Raw genomic sequence first — 11,816 nt, 5'->3', positions numbered from 1 at the left:
ATACAGGTAGTTGAGCTTTTGAAAGACCTTGGAAGGGTTGTCGGCCAACGCAGAATGATTTTCGGAAAAGTGATAGACCCCTTCAGGCTATTTCATTTTGCGTGACATCCTCTTAGGGGTGCGTATTAACGAGAAAAAAACACACTTAGCACTCAATTTAGGACGAATGTCAATTATACACGAAGACAACCGAGTTGCTCTCAATGCACTGCAGTCATGACGCGGTTGATAATTCTCTGCTCTCGCAACAGGAAAGTTGAACAAGACAGGCGGAGGCTCTTTAACAGGAAGAAAGGGGCAATTGGTTCCATTTTGAGAAATATCTCGTAGGATAATTTCGCTGTTCTCCACGACCAACAAAGACTAACTGTGTAAGCCTGGCTCGATGAAAATGCATTTGACGAGTTGATATAAATAAAACATAAATGAGATTAAATTACTGGGGCTGAATGACAAGACTGAACCAGGTGATTCAATATTTGATATAAAAAACATAAATATACATCGCATCAATTTGAAACCGATACATTCAAATTCAGATGCGAGTAGCTAAAGGTAAAAACAGAACGCTGTACGATAAAATGTTGAAGAACGATGCATGGTTTAGGATTTATAGTAAGATAACTAACACAAACAATGGCAGCTTTACCACGGCAAGTGCGATTGTGAAATTGCGATTATCAAATATACTTTATATGTCACCAGTGTATGTCAGATTACTGAAGTTCAGACTGAGCTACATAATACAGACTGGTTAAGTGTATTTTTCCTTACACGCTCCCTTTTCTTTCTCATTCGCCGATACGCACCTAAAATACACAATTTGGGGGTTCCGACATGCAAGTGCTGAACGTATCAGCCAAAAGCAGTTAATACACACATCTCTTTCTCCTGTGCCACAGCTGTAAATCAAAATATTCGTCTGTGTTAAGATTTGAATACTCCTTCCCACAAGGGACCTAATTAACTTAAAAGAAACAAGGACAAATAACAATCATTGTCAATCATTTTAAACAAATATTACCTCATGGGTCAGTCATTTTCCCCGAAGGGGGTTGTTATTTTCCCGGCCTGACTCCGCTCTGGCAAAGCCTATGCAGCTAAACATTAATTTGCGTTGTTTTGCGTTAGTCTAGAAGTTTTACATGACCCTATCCCCTGGAAAGCATGTTCTACTCTATCATATGGTGCCATATTAAGGTGCAGTACTATTAGAGGCACAAGCTATCTAACGTAACATCAATTATGGTACAGCACGTTCTCAAAAGGTTTTCAATTGGCGCATTTAACGCGCAGCGCACGCTATCAAACAGAACATCAAACCTAACTCAAGTGTTTCAGTGGGTGCAATTTGCGAATTGCTTATCAGATGATGAGAAGAAATTAAAGACTAAGAGGACCTTACGTAACACTATTATAGTGCTCATTGTGCTTAGTTGGTATCAGTGCAAACACAATGGTTACAGAAAGCTAGAAACGCATTAGCAATACTATTTACATGGTCAGATCAAGACCAAGGTCACGTACAACCAAGAACAGTTTCCCCACATTTTCATTAATGCGACCTCACAGATTTATCGTTCAAGTAGTATTTTTTTGGAAGATGCTTCCACTTTAGAAGTAAGGGAAGAGTTGACAGTAACTGATTAGTGTCACGTGTTAACCTAATTAGCCCTGGACAACATGACCAGCCAAAACAGAATATTTGTAACGTGTGAGTTACAGAAACGTTCTACGGTACCTAGATAAAATAAAGCGTCCATGTGCGTGTCTTCCGTAGATGTGAAAACGTTTAAGATACCTTTAATGAATTAAAGCTCAAAATTTGAAATATACACGATAGTGCAATAGCATGGTTCTTCCGTCAATTTAAAAACTGTTTACAGAAGCGTATTTGCGGACTACTTGGCTAATTCAGATTTGAACACTATTGTTCTTTAGGAGTCAAACCGCATCCCGCCCGCCTGTCGACGCACATGCCATAGTGATGGCGACACTTATTTTCTTACACCAATATATTAGCAGACAGGACTGGATATAATTCTTTGCCGCTGGTATAAAACTTAAAAATACTGTTTCAAAAGTCAATGCCGGCTTAGACAATCACACATATGGGCCTGTTTCAACACCGAAGGGGGAATAAACTTAGAAATTAACCGAATTATACTACGGTTGGTAAGAGACCCGAGATACAAACGAATGAACAACTGGTTGCCATTTTTCATGTGTGAATGCGAATGACTCAGGTGAATGTTGCACTAAGCTCTTCAAATAAAGCTGATAACCAAAGATATAGATCAAGAAAGAAAGCCAAAGGACCTCGCAACAAAACCTTTCGTGAAAGTCACCTGCAGAACAATGCCATTTCATTGACGCAGAGGCTTTATCATGTTGCACTCAAAGGATGGTACAACACACCAACATGCACGAGTCAGAGAGAGCTTGTCGCCCAATGCCTTTTTTGGGCAACGCAGCATCAAATAACAATGACATTCAGTGACAAACGCTCTCTGAAAACGCGTATGCCGGGATGGACCATTTATTAAATGTATTTAGGAATACTTCACCATCTAGACGATAGGGCACCATACTCAAAATACAAAGATATATACAATATGTATAAACACACATAATACAAAAGTCTCTTATTTGAAACCTTTTCAGCCCAAAATGATATTTACAGTTTTATCAATGGATTGAAGAGTCCACGATGCAAAACAATGACCCGTCGCTATCTTCAAAGGAAGAAATATTTTTGCCCAAGCCATGCAAACGTGCTGCACCACAATCTTAAGGCCAAATACCAATTTTGAGAAGTAAACAAATAAGAAATAACATTGAATATTCGATCCTGCACTCAGGTACAATAATGCTCTTGTTGAAGAAGTTGCTTTTTGACTCACACATAGATTGTGTGATGTATACCCACTTCGCGATCACAGAACAGTGCTCAAATGCATACGTGATCTTGCCTACCGATTCAAAACGGAGACAACACACACAAGTTGATTTTTGAATAAACTAAAGGCCCTGAGGCCTAGTTAGCACAAAATCTTAGTACTTGATGACTGCTGGAAAATGTTACTACCAGATAATTCTCTTGTATCAGGAAACTGGTGCATGTTTATTTACACGATTTCTCGGTACGTCGCAATAAAGTTCGTCGTCAAAGCTCATGTTGTGCCCCACATGAACGCAGTATGATAACATGTTCAGATTTAAAAATAATGGTGATGTTCTTATAATGCACAGTAAACAACTAATATAAACACAAATTTAGGAATAATTTACACTCATAAAATGAATATCACATAATATGGGTTTTATATGGGTTTTGTAGTACTTTCGATTACCCAGCTGGATACGTTACATTCCACAAGTTCTAGCGACTCAGTGTGCCACAAGAATACTTTAGTTATAATGCACAGTTAATCTTCAAGTTTCAACGGCCATATCACGAAGGGGGCACATCATGCACTTGTATACATGCTTCCCGAAATTGGTGGCTTGCATTGGAACTAACTTTTTCCCCCTTGTCCGTCATTAAAGGCATTCAAGTGTGTTGGTCAACCATGACTATCTCCTTTGTCCCTCCACCATAAGGCCTAGTTTCCCCTTATGACATCACTATTTCGGACACTCAGCGCCCCATTTCTGGAAAGGTGTATACAGTGTCGTGGCATGTCTCTGCACGAGTAGGAGGTTTTTTCCTACTTCTTGAGGGTTTAAGGGAAAAAGCCTCCTACTAGAAATATGGTGGCATGTTATTTGTTGTGCTGTTTTGATCGGATGTCCCAATGCATTGTTAGGTTTCAACCACGAAGACTGAGGAGCATTCTAGAGTGACCAGGTTACTCTATAGCAAAGATCATACCCTTAATTCTACTTTTACCATATAAATGTACTGATTAACGAAAACAACACGACGTATAGGTATATCCAAGATGACAGAGGTATTCGCTAATGTGCCGCTTAGGTCACCCCAGCATGCCTTTGTGCTGATTTTGGATGATTAGTTAACAGCGATATTGTCGTTCGTGATACCAGTAGCATCGTCAGTCCCTATGAGTTGGCAATTAAAATCCAACTGGAGACTGCCAGGATAACTATCCGAATTTTTGTTTAGCCACTAATTGCCCGATTTAGCCCGCTGTGTTAAGTCATTTCATTCCTGAAGCAAGCCAAATATTCTGTTAGCAAAAACATTCTATTATTTCGTACAGCACCTCATGTAAAATCAGTCAGTATGTGATGAATGCACGCAATAATCGCTCATTTCGATCTATTATGCGATGTGGGGGAAATCTGGAAATTTCATTCAAAATCGAATAGTTAGAACCAGCGATTGATTGTAGAACAAAGAACTAGAAGCAGTCAAAGACTTAATAGTTAACAGGGTGTTTGTAGCCTTACGGTATGTTAGCACTTACTAACTGGTATATCCATAGGTAAAAACGTTTGACAATATCCATGCAGTACGAGGCACTTTGGAAAAAAGTGCTAAAAACCTGCTAAACTCATTATTATCACAAAATATCTACAAAGTAGAGTGAAACGGCCTCAGACAATAAATCACTAAAATGAATAAAAAGTCGGCTATTTTTCATTTGTTAAAATTGAACTATACTACGTCTTCTGTGCTGTACAAACATTGTGCCGATGGAGCTCATAACCTCAAACGCAGCTGATTGACGACTCTTACTTGTACAACAGTTATTTCCTACATATAGTTTTTAATCTTCACTTCGTCAAAGGACAAACATCCGTTCATCAGGCTATCCAACCCAAAGGACCAACATTTGTTCATTAGATAGTTCCGCATCAATGTTAGAGCTAGCCTGAGGAGAGGAGTGCGCTAAGGACCCTGTGGCTTGGATGCAATCTAGCCTAACATCAACTAGCTAATGACCATGTAGTCTGGATGCAATATGAGTAAAAGTAGCTTAGGACCATGACATCTGGATGCAATCTAGCCCAATTTGACAAACCAACGAGTGTCAACCGTGACATCAATCGATTAAGACTGACGATAGCAACGATTGGCAGTTGGATGAAGAAGAGTGACCCGTTATAAAGAAGAAAAACTCACCAAAAATGATAACACAAATTAAACCCTACACTGACACAAGAAGCATATCGTACAACCTTAGACAAAAAGGTTTTTAAGCTCCCAAAATATGCAACCCGGTGTGCAAGGGATAGTAGTCCTAGGGCTGATAGTCCGTGTAACAATAGCCCGCATTGCTAAATGTTTTGGTTAGGGTTAGCGGTACAATAGATCATGCTGCTTAATGGATCAAATACAATGCTACCGGACTATGACTCCAGGGGGACTATATCCGCTGTCACACCGGGTTGGCAGTCGTTATTAACCTGATTTTGGCGTCGTCTTGTATTCTTTGAGGACAACTTGTTGTCGCTAACTAAAATATCTCCTCGGACATAGGTTTTCACCCATTATTAAGTTACCCAACGAACGTCGCTAAACGATATCTTCGGTGACTTAGCTAGGTAAACTTGGTAAGATTTCATTTAGTAACGAGAATCGAAAGTGTTTTAATTGACGCGTATAGTAACTGCCAGGAACTGCACTGACGAGTAACTTAAGTGGCGACACCAGTCTGGAAGACAACTAGCTCCTTTAGTCTATGAATTGTTGGCAGAGAGACATTTGTCATTTTACCAAAACACGCACACTAAATGCCTTTAATATACATGTTCCCGTAAACCCTGTCTAAAACAGAGACATTGAGTCGAATTACAAACCCAAACTGCAAACTTAGACAACAGGCCGTAAGCACAATGATCTCGTTTTGCTTGCAAATGTTGCACAACACGTACTCGTACGATAGCTACCCATATAAGAAGTAATGATTACGACCTGAAACTCATCTGGATTTCGCTACCTCTTTAGCTATATATTAGAAAAATATCAACAAATCCGGTTATAGGCCTGATCAAGCATTTTTAAAACCAATCATTAACATGATCAACGAAATATCAAATTATGAAAGAGTGCCGGATTTTTGTCACCGTTACTCATTACACTGTCACTCGTTACATGCATTGTTACATAAATACACAGTACATGTTTGCGCGTGGATTATTACTTATATACACGCTTTCAGACTTATAATGAACATACTAGGCCAAGGTCATCGTATCTGGTTGGTTCACCATAAGAAAGAAATGTATCAGAATGGTGAAAGCATGAATGACAAATGAACACTTTCGTCACAGCTAGGAAGAACCGGTGGGTCTTGACCCCATCTGAAAGAACGTGCATTCCCAAGCGAATTAACACGATGATGAACATTGCAACATGTCTTTGATTTCTCCCGACCCCTTTCTATCTTCAATCTTGTTTTATTCTTTCCACATGATACATAATACACCTCTACATGATACACTATATTCCCTTCATTTATATCAAAATGAACACACCAGATGTATGGCCCTGATTTTTACCTAATCATGAAACAAAGATATCAAAGCGCTTTGTCACATCGCCCTACGATTCTGGAGTTACGATCAAGTCTTAAGCATATGTACAGCATCACGAATGTCTGGTGTGACGTTCAAAAGCAAAACAATGGAGCACAGAAACGACGACGCGTAAACCTTAACACTTCACCACAGTTTCAAGTGCCCCCAGTTTATGAACAGCGATATCTTTGTTGAAGTACGTGAAAGGCTAAGCATTGTATATGGCTTTGTTCTGCTCTGGCGGATCTCAATGTGATCGGATCATTCTGCCATGACAGGGTTGAGGGATCAACCTCGAGCCCTTGTTACCATGCTCATATGGTCTGATTCCATTGTGGTCCAATGAAGAGGAACAAAGCGGAACAACATCCAAGCTGTTTACTATTACGTGAATCACCATTGACACTTGACAGTATAAATCAAAACCTCCTGATGTTGTTCAAGCATGACTGTTTTGTAAACTGAAGACAAGAAAGCAATGACGTCTGTGACGAAATACTTGTGGCGTCTCTAGTTCGGTTTGTAAAGTAGATTGATAGCAATACATATGTGTATAGATACGTAGAAGCTGTACATTCCCGGTAATGCAACCCAGTGACTGATGGCAGTCCATCCGACATCTTTGTCCAGCCTTACTTGTTGTAATATCACCACCGAATTCTAACAGTTATGACCTTGGACCCAGAAAGCCAAATATTGTTACCAACTTGAGACCATGGATGGAAGAAAAGACTCCATTATTACGAGTATGATGCATCAAAATAAGAGGACACCAGCGAGTCTCAGAAAACCTCATTTCTTAGATTCACAAATGCTAAGACCAAAACAAGAGGCAGCACCAATACAATGCAATGCAATATTGTAACAACGCTCTTCCCTAGTGTCAGCTTTAGGTGGAATTAGCGAGGATACTGCAGGGGAGTTTAGGCGGTAACTAACAATTGTTGCTGGAGTAAGCTGCTCCAAGTCAAGTGACTGTCGGTTAAGTTCAAGCTCATGCTTCGGATGATGTCATCGGTACACGATCACGCCCTTTTTGATGTATAGGGGGCCTATATTTTTAAAACTTATCGATATGGAGACCTGTGTTCCAGTTTGGCACATATCCTCCGTGACACTGGTGCTTAACATTGGTGAAATTCATTCAAAGAAAACTCGATTAATCCTATGTAAAAATCGTAAATTATTTGTATCACCCGTACAAATGTACCGAACAAAAGATATGTGGTTACATACATAACAATGCTAAGTGACACTTTAATTTATGACTATAAGACGTGGCTTGACAAAAACGACTCATAATGCGCCGTCGATATTATTTTTTACGGCACGAATTCATAAAAATTGAATTAGATTATCGACTAGCTCCATTACATTTCGGTACAAAATCTTCCGGATACACCATCTAAAAACCTGTTTACATTCGATATTAGACTGATTGATAGGAGGCGCGACTAAACCAAGCTATGACGTCACCAATCCGTTACCCGAAATTAATGATAGACCATTTTAACCAGGGTTAGATCGCTTTAGACAACCAGCAGAGTTGATATCGGGACAGCAGTCGCAGTCGCATAATAGTCATCATAAACATTACTGCTACTGATATACGACCTTGTTGTACATCAGAGAGTGAGCGGACTTTCAATCTTGAAATCACGAATAGAATATTGCAGTGATGGTGGAATGGATTTTGCAGATTTAGTTCGCCGATGGTCAGAGAGTAAATCTCACATTTACGTCAGCTCGCTGGTCCGCAATGCATCTTGGTACCGCTGACTTTTCAAACGCTATCAGCAATTGATTAGCCAATGATAGTGCGGACTCCAACAAAAGAGTGATTAGTTTACATCCAGGGACAAATTCATAAAGGGCGTTTAGCTTAAAACAGCGCTTAGACAGATTCAGGTCCTTCATGTAAATCTTCACAGAATATGAATAGGCCCTGAAACTGATTAGAGAGAAGTTACACGCGTCTAACCCTTAAACGCCCTTTACGAATTCGGCCCTAAGGGACAAATTCATAAAGGGCGCTTAGCTTAAAACAGCGTTTAACATCTGAATAGACAGATTCAGGTCCTTCATGTAAATCTTCACAGAATATGAATAGGCCCTGAAACTGATTAGAGAGAAGTTACACGCGTCTAACCCTTAAACGCCCTTTACGAATTCGGCCCTAAGGGACAAATTCATAAAGGGCGCTTAGCTTAAAACAGCGTTTAACATCTGAATAGACAGATTCAGGTCCTTCATGTAAATCTTCACAGAATATGAATAGGCCCTGAAACTGATTAGAGAGAAGTTACACGCGTCTAACCCTTAAACGGCCTTTACGAATTCGGCCCTAAGCGACGGACTTAATTGTCAGTGACATACATTGCCTTCAATGACACTTTTCTTCACATGAACGGATTACAATAAATGGAGTCGACTAAATTCGACATTCCCGGCCGCGATATATGATGATTCGTAACATTGTCCGAAGTAATTTAGGTCCGGATTGTCTAATATTTAGATTTTTGCTCCCTCCGACACTCACTGGTAGCATGGAAATTCTTGAAATATATATGACTCAAGGAGGTGTATGTAAAAAGGTGCATTTGAACATCCACATTAAAGATACAGGTTTCAGCGCATATCATTATGGCGGTTCGGGACAATCTTGAATAGTTTTCTGACCAATATGATAAATGTATGAAAAAAAGTAGTGCTCGAACATAGCATTAACTGGCTAATGCTGGCGTTGACAAGACCTTTACTTTAATATTAACACATGTGTCTGGTGACGCCCCATTTTTGTCCCAATACCAGTTGTGCGCATGATCCACCAAATTTTGAAATAGCGGTTACAAGGCTCTATTTGTCTATACCCGTTAAATTTAAATGCCTATGACATAACTAATTGATTTGGAGGAAGTAGATTAGTAGTACAGGCAAGGGAACAACAGCATCTATCATTGTACAGCTGATTTATTATCCTATCCATGTTCAAACATGGTGAAAGACTTGGATTTGTTTATCGGATATAAATGAAACATTTTCATCCCCCATTATCTAGAAGTTGAAACGTGTGAAGCTTTTATAACGCATGGTTGTCCAAAGCGACCAAGGAAGAAAAAACCTAACAACCCACAATACCACGAGTTTGTGTTGAAACGGTACAACAGCAGGGAACTCCGTGTTCTAAAATACTTCAGAATGAATAGTTCAAGCTCAACCGACAGGAAACCGACACCACCTATCGGCCCAAGCCGAAAATCAAAACCGGAAATGATATACACACACTAATGAAGTAGTCTACCTGAAGATGGCGCTATACAACAGTCACAGGGTTCTTGCCGTCATCCGAATTGTCAGAATAAGTCCGCGTCATCGTTGAATATGGGGAGTTTCTGTGAGGTGGGGTGTCATATGGGGACCTATTCACAGGGGAACGGTGATGCGACCCCATTGCAGATGTAGTCCGTGGGGGCGGAGGAATGTGGTGCGCAGTCTGATTACCGACTAGGTGGTGATGTGTCATGTTAGAGTCCACGTGATTCATCTTGCGGTGGTCTGCTATTTCATGATTGTTAGGCGACCTTGCCTGATTCTTCTCATTGTCTTGTTTATGTCTTGCTTTATCCTCCTTCTTCTTCGTCTTCAGCTTATCGCGCTGATAATAAACTATTGCAAATACTAATATATTGAGGAACAGTAACGAGCAGCCCACAGCTATTGTTATACTTAGCGCCATACTTGAATCAGCATTCAAAACGGGCCGCCCGTTCGTTGGTGGGTCGGTCGGTCTGTATTTGTCCAGCATGACCGCCGATCCCTCTGTTGCCTGATTTAACCGCAAGTCGTCGAAATTAGGCTCTGGTGTCGTTGTCCTAGGTTTTACGACAACTTGATACGTAATTGGTGCCTCTGTTGGGGGATTCGTTGGCGGAGGCACTAAATACATTGGTATATCCACATTTTTCGTATTTTTTTCGAAACTTGACTTATTGTAGTAGTTGTTTAAGTAATGATGTCTTTTTGGTGTACCCTCTTCCTCCTTGTGTACCTTAGGAATCAGCTCCAGCCACAGCGCCACTTTGTTGCCACGGTAACGGCTACGGATGTCGGGCCTCATCCCTGCTTTAAAATAGAAATGTTAGAAAAAGCTAAAGCATCGTCATAAATAGCCAGCCTTTCTCCAGCAGCGCAGTTCGCTAGCCCGCAATGCCAAGCCGCAGTGCCGATTGCATCTACCAAGAAACTTACCCTATGGAGAGTGTCCCAGTTTTGTTTTTCGGTTAGATTTTTTCTCTTTTGCTGCTGAGGCCAAACTATTTATGAACGTGTTTTGTTTTTGTTTGTTTGTTGTCTTATTTTGTGAAGAAGAGACATCTACATGTACACATAAGCAGCCGATAAGAAGCAGTCGTGCAGGTGAGAGGTCAAAGTTCAAAGTTCAAAGTGCAGTCATTAACTCAGGATTTATAGCAAAGAATCTATGGTAACCATGGCCGTGATTTTGCGGTGGTTAGATGATTATAAGAGCGAGAACTTCGTGGATTTTTATCGTAATTGTAAATTTCGATACTCCGAATAAGATGTTCACTGCTTTGACAAGACTCAATATCTTTATTTGATATCCAGACAATCGTTTGATTTCTTATCTCTGACACTCACTTTAAACATTTCTGTCTAGATTGTTTTAAAAATGTCACTATTGTCACCTGACCAATCCTTGTTACTGGAAAAAAAAAAATAAAAAAAAAAAAAATAAAAAAAAAAATTATTAATTATTATTATATATTAAATTATTATTATATATTATATTATACTGTCCTTATCATTTGAGTCTTATTTCGATTATTCTAATTGTAATAATTGAGAGCTTATTTTTAATCCTTTATGCGACACTTAAGCATTAATCATTCTATACACTGAAGATTGCACATTGATCCATCCAATCCGTAACACTTAAACTAGTATTTTTAATTTTTTAGAGAAAAACACTTAACATACATTCAAGGTTGTGGTCAAAGTCACGTATGGAAGATAGGCAGCTCACAACTAGGTTGAGTTAATAAATCACACATAACAAGTCAAAGATCCATTTCATTACACTTAGTTCAGAGTAATAAATATGTTAAATTATAAATGTTTAAGGGATACGCCCCATGGACATTTAAAAGTAAAATGCAATCGTTCAAAATCGCCGTGCGCGGACGCAAGCGCATGCGCAGATAGACATATGTGACAGTGAGGCTATCGAGGAGACAGCTACATTGAAAGTATTAATGTTTTCATAATCCCTCGCTCTCTTTTGTTGGCCCGTGTCTTGCCCCTCAATAGCC

The 11,816-nt window shown here is 39.7% G+C and overlaps 1 protein-coding gene across 2 annotated transcripts in view; it reads right to left on the bottom strand.

Annotated features, from left to right (window-relative positions):
* Positions 1–5,353: 5,353 nt before the first annotated feature.
* The window catches only part of LOC135494585 (neuroligin-4, X-linked-like), a 116,378-nt gene continuing 109,915 nt past the window's right edge, over positions 5,354–11,816 (bottom strand). For both annotated transcript variants that reach the window (XM_064782687.1, XM_064782688.1), the window contains one exon: positions 5,354–10,608. In XM_064782687.1, coding sequence (XP_064638757.1) covers positions 9,800–10,608 — 809 coding nt within the window. In that variant the 3' untranslated portion in view covers positions 5,354–9,799. The remainder of the gene's footprint in view (positions 10,609–11,816) is intronic.

The sequence above is a fragment of the Lineus longissimus genome, chromosome 10 (assembly GCF_910592395.1).
Source record: "Lineus longissimus chromosome 10, tnLinLong1.2, whole genome shotgun sequence".
Lineage (NCBI taxonomy): Eukaryota > Metazoa > Nemertea > Pilidiophora > Heteronemertea > Lineidae > Lineus > Lineus longissimus.
The sequence above is the reverse complement of the archived record's forward strand: the minus strand, read 5'-3'. Positions and strand labels throughout refer to the sequence as shown.